This window comes from Artibeus jamaicensis, unplaced genomic scaffold, assembly GCF_021234435.1.
Source record: "Artibeus jamaicensis isolate MK-2021 breed Jamaican fruit bat unplaced genomic scaffold, CSHL_Jam_final contig_1998, whole genome shotgun sequence".
NCBI classification, from domain to species: domain Eukaryota; kingdom Metazoa; phylum Chordata; class Mammalia; order Chiroptera; family Phyllostomidae; genus Artibeus; species Artibeus jamaicensis.
This window is the reverse complement of record NW_026521407.1, coordinates 10,305,795-10,310,785: the sequence shown is the minus strand read 5'-3', so window position 1 is coordinate 10,310,785 and position 4,991 is coordinate 10,305,795. Positions and strand designations below refer to the sequence as shown.

The 4,991-nt window shown below is 42.0% G+C and overlaps 1 protein-coding gene across 16 annotated transcripts in view; it reads right to left on the bottom strand.

Annotated features, from left to right (window-relative positions):
• Positions 1-152: 152 nt before the first annotated feature.
• Positions 153-4,991, bottom strand: part of SYNRG (synergin gamma) — a 74,614-nt gene continuing 69,775 nt past the window's right edge. For all 16 annotated transcript variants that reach the window (XM_053654823.1, XM_053654833.1, XM_037163589.2 and 13 more), the window contains one exon: positions 153-4,054. In XM_053654823.1, coding sequence (XP_053510798.1) covers positions 3,923-4,054 — 132 coding nt within the window. In that variant the 3' untranslated portion in view covers positions 153-3,922. The remainder of the gene's footprint in view (positions 4,055-4,991) is intronic.

Genomic DNA, 4,991 nt, shown 5'->3' with positions numbered 1-4,991 from the left:
CCCTCTTGGAATCAATGTGCTCCAGGACTATATCAACATTATTTTTAATAAACCTATCTGCTTAACATACTAGAATTTTTACTAAGAAGGATTTCTGGGCGTGTGTGTGTATGTGTGTGTATGTGCTGATGGGAGAAAGATGCTCTCCCATAATTATGTTAAAATATGGCTCCTGTGTCAATGATGAACATCACATAAAATAGGTGTCCCAGCTGAATCATGTCAACATTTCACATCCTTGCAGATGGGCAGGTATTAGTACTGTTTACAGTGCTGGGACAGTGGAAAATAGCAGAGAGTGTACACTCTGATAAAAGGCGGTTTCTAGTTCTCTTGGTAACTGGAGTGCACCAAAACTGAACCCTCCGGCAGAGAAACTGGTTTTCCACAAAAGGTGTGCCTTTGCTGACTATTAACACACACAAATGCCCTAAACCAAACGTTAATACAGGAGATAAGCAAATAACAATAGCTTCCCCTGTTGAAACCCGGACAAAGTTTCAACTGCTCCTAATAAGTCTGACAATACAATTCATCAGGGACTTGGTGGTTTAATTACTTCTCCTTGATTCCATTTCCTGAGCAGTCACCGGGCACTGCCAGGCTGCCCCTTCTTGGTAGGGCAGCCACTGGGCACAGTGCTTTTTTTTTTAACTTCATTTGGCAGGTAGGTTGTAGCTAGCTTATACGTGGAATAATTTGCTAGATTTTTGGTCTATTTTGGCAAGAATCCATGAATGTAATGCCAGGGGCTGCGTATTTATATAAATTGTATCTTTCAGATTTTACCTGGTCTCTAGCAGGTGGTTTCCATCCAAATTCTACCTTTTCTTGTTTCATACCATTTGCCCACTTTCATAAACGCATCATTACTGTCTGAATAGAAAAACTGCAGTAGAGTTAATAGTTTCTATGGAAAATCAGAGGAACCTGAGATGTTATATCAGCACATGAATAAAAGTCATTCAAAGGAGCAAGAAAACAGTCCTGTGGCTGTGGAGTCCGTGGCTGCTTTAATACCAAGACAATCTGAAAGTCTCGTCTCTGGATAAAAGTCCAAAAAAGTCACTGTCCTATAGTGAGAAAACACCTAGTAACAGATGTTCTCAGTAATTAAGGAAATTTCCTGCAGAAATTCTGGCAAGCACCACTGCTGGGATGTAATAACTAAGCATTCTTAGCCCCAGGGAAGCCTAACACCTTTCTAATCTAAATGTCAGTTTATTAGCTGGTCACAAAGGTAGGTGTGTGGCCTAGAAGGAGGCAGAGGAATTTCTGTGGTGATCCCAGGTAGGACGAGCATTTGATATTTCTGTAGCATAAAGGTCCTATAATCTTTTCGAAGCTTAAGAACACACTTGTCATTAAATAAAAGGCAAGTAGAAGATATCTTCAAACAAAAACACAACCTCGAAATGCTCAGTTTAAAATATGCAACCCCTATAGAGTGCCACGGGAAAAACAACGTGGATCATATCCCAGTATACCCTGTGCCACTTCTACTGTAAGCATGTCCAGACAAAAATTACACACTGTGCCATAAAAAATTTAAAGGCAAAACAATGTTTAAAGAAGGGCTTATTAATTGCCACTCAAGCAGTGGGGTGAAGCTGCCAACACAATACACAGTATGGAAATAAGTAACCTTGGTTACCGTTTCCAAGGACACTGGACTCTGCTAACAAGAGCTGAGGTGAAACTGAATGCAGTGTTGAGTCATTTTAATAAACTTGCATAAATAAAATCAGTGCAATGGTACTCCACACTCCCCACATCCTTATTGGTGGTATCTAACACGACATTTCTATAAACAGATACTGAAAGTAAGGAACACTTTTCGTAGCAAAGCCTCTTTGTCGTTTGTTGAAGCCTCTTCCTCCTCTCATGGAGTCACTAAACCTACCATATTCAGGAAGGTCAGCAGTAATTAGAAATTTTATCTAAGAAATTAGGGAATATATCTAGGAATGGAAATCAGTCTGGTTAGCAGGTGAGCATACTTTTAAAAACATTGATACAGGCCATTGGGACAAAATAATCCATACTTTCAAAAAAGAAAGTCTCAGCAGTGTACATTCTGTCAAACAATGATATTCTTCCTGCCAAGACAGACTGTGTTATGGTCTATGATGGCATAAACAAAACCAGTTAGAAGCCTGCTTGAATCTGGGTGCCCTTTGAAACCTGTGGTGCTGCACAGGCTGAACCGGACGGAGCACAGAGGCCTCAGGAAAAGCCTGCTAGCAACTGTCCCGGGTGCACAGTTACCACTGCTCCACTAGTCCTGCGGCAGGCAAAGGTGCTGAAGGTTTCAGTCCTTAGTAGATGGAGATGCTATCAATTGGAGCAAATGAGAAAAACATTGATCTCATCAGCACCTCCCTGCATTCTGGTGCACAGTAAGGTGAAACAGAAGCCTCGTCAATCTCTGTCTAATGAAATATGCTTTATACCTTTTTTTGGTAAAAGGTGTAACATGGAACAAAACATTTCCCTCAAGTTTTGTCCTGAGAAGGGAAAGGAATCTATTAATTATGTAAAGCAGCAATTTTATAGGCAAAGCCAAATTTTTCAGTTCACAAAAACAGCCTAGGTCAGAGAGCATAAATCATACAAAATGAAACACTAGGATTCAGAATCTCTTCATAAATCACATAACTAACCATTCACAGCACTGTGTATCTGAGACGGGCGTGTTCTTCCCAGGGACACCACCATCTTTACCCAGTGGCTTCCCCCCGATTTTATGCATTTAGCTTATGTGGCAAAATCCCCCACAAAGGCATGAGCCTTTTCCTTCTAAAATTCAGTGCTCTTTCTGAATTTTAGAAGGAAACAGTTTTCTTCCACTGCTTCTAAGTTCTGTAACCTTTACCGTGAACACACATCATATTATTCGCCTCACTAGGCCAGGAGCTCTACCTCCTAAGCCCGTATTTTCAGGTCGCTCATAGAGATGCTGCGAAGTCAGGCAGTCAAATGACCCATGCAGTCATTTTTGGAAGTTTGGACAGAAGCCATCGCGACAAGATTTCATTCAGCTGTCTTTCCAAATTGCCTGAAAACAGCACCATGCTCACAACCTGCGTGTGAGGCAAAGCGGAAGGTTTCCAGTGAAGGCCCCAAAGGAGAAGGATATTCATCTCGCTAACCAAGGATTTGGGCCTCTGTCCAAACGAAAATTCTCCATTGCTAAGTACTTAGGTCAGTTATGAGGAAAAGTCTTGAAAGTTGACAGTTTTAGAAATGAAGGAAGAGAGTAGAGAACTGGTTCGGTTGCTTCAGCAAAGTTAGTACGTCTGCCCTTACCTGTCACTGTTCAATGGAGATGGACAGAATTTTTTCTGTAAAAGAACATTTCAATCACAATTTCCCTTCTTTATTCATTTCAGACATGCACACACTAAACGGAGACAAGTGCACCCTACTTCACAAGACAGTACATGTTCTAGATATAAATAAGCACTGGCTCAGCATTCTAGCCAACTCCAATCCTACAACAATAATTTAGTTTTCTTCAAATGTCAGTTCTTCACAGTTTCAATACTGCAGCAGCAAATTATTCCTTAGATAGAGAAAGTTGTGGTCCCTACTGTAAAACACCTGAAGAGAACTAGAGGTAAGTTAGCAAACTACAGATGACCTTTGTTCCCTGGGTCCCACATGCAATTTGGGTAGGGCAATTTTACCACAAATCCCAAAGACTGGCAGCGGGACCCAGGGGACAAAGGTCACCTGTAAGAATGACTAAAAACTACTGCATCTTTTTTCACACCCACCCATTGGGGAATTCTTCATATAAACTAATACAGGTGAAGTTTGCAGTACTTGCATTCTGTTCATCGGTCCCTGTCACCCATGGGTGTGACCCCTCCCCCCAACCCCCCCCCCCAACCCAGCTGGTACTTCATAGAGGAGCTTTTCAGAGCAAATCAGGCAGGATGAGGCCAGGAGGTTTTGGCTCAACACAGTTGATCCAGAAGTTGGCACAGCTGGCGTGATACTGGTGTCCTCCGTAAGCCAGCTTGAAGCTGTCTGTTTCCGAGTTGAACGCCTGCCAGGAACAAACAGACACGTGGAGCAAGTCAGGCTTCTGCACCTCAGAGCCGCACGTTCACTTCTCCAGGTCACAGAGGCCATGGCCAAACGGGCACACACACAGAAGCTGAGCAGGTGGCTATCGAAATTCAGGTCAGAAAGTGTTTCACTGCTCACTAAAGATATAAAAAAATCTTTACCATTAAACCTAATTTCAGCAAAAGGTGGCCAGAGTTCATAGGAAAGTCTGTGCAGGGTAGGACATTGTCATGAGAAGGGGAACTAACACAGCCAAAGACTGTGGCTAATTTTTATCCACCACGTTGTGGTGAAGGAAGCCCTTCCCCGAAGGTGGCCAATAACATGTAATCCCTTAAGTTTAGTGGCTAATTACAGTCCTATCATGAAAGAAAACGTAAGATCATAAACCCTTAGGGTCCAATGCCACTGGGAGCTGATAACTGAATCAACATAATTTAAAAGTCCAAATAGGTACAGGTTTGTTTTAAAAAGAAGAAGATATTAAACACAGGAGAATAATTTCCAGATGAATAATGTTTATAGGTGAGTTACAGCCAGCCGCTCCTAACCACAACCACATCCTGGGGACTATTTATAGTGCTTTTTAAAGCATTATAAATAAAGAAATAAAACAAAACTCAAACGATTTGTTTTCTGTCTGATAATGGCCAAATCCTGAAGCTCTTTGATCTCACTGTGTGTCACTGTGACTTCCGATCTCCCAGAAGTTGCTCATTCTGTTACTCTGCTCAGCACAACACCAGAAGCCAATTACGAGACACAAGCATGCAAACAAGACAGAAGCGGACCCACACAGACAGTTGGTTGACTAAATCAAATACGGGGACGAAGGTGACTCAGCAAAGCATTCATGATTGGACAGTTCGGGATGCAGTGGAATCATCTGATTTGCCTTCCACATTCGAAATTAA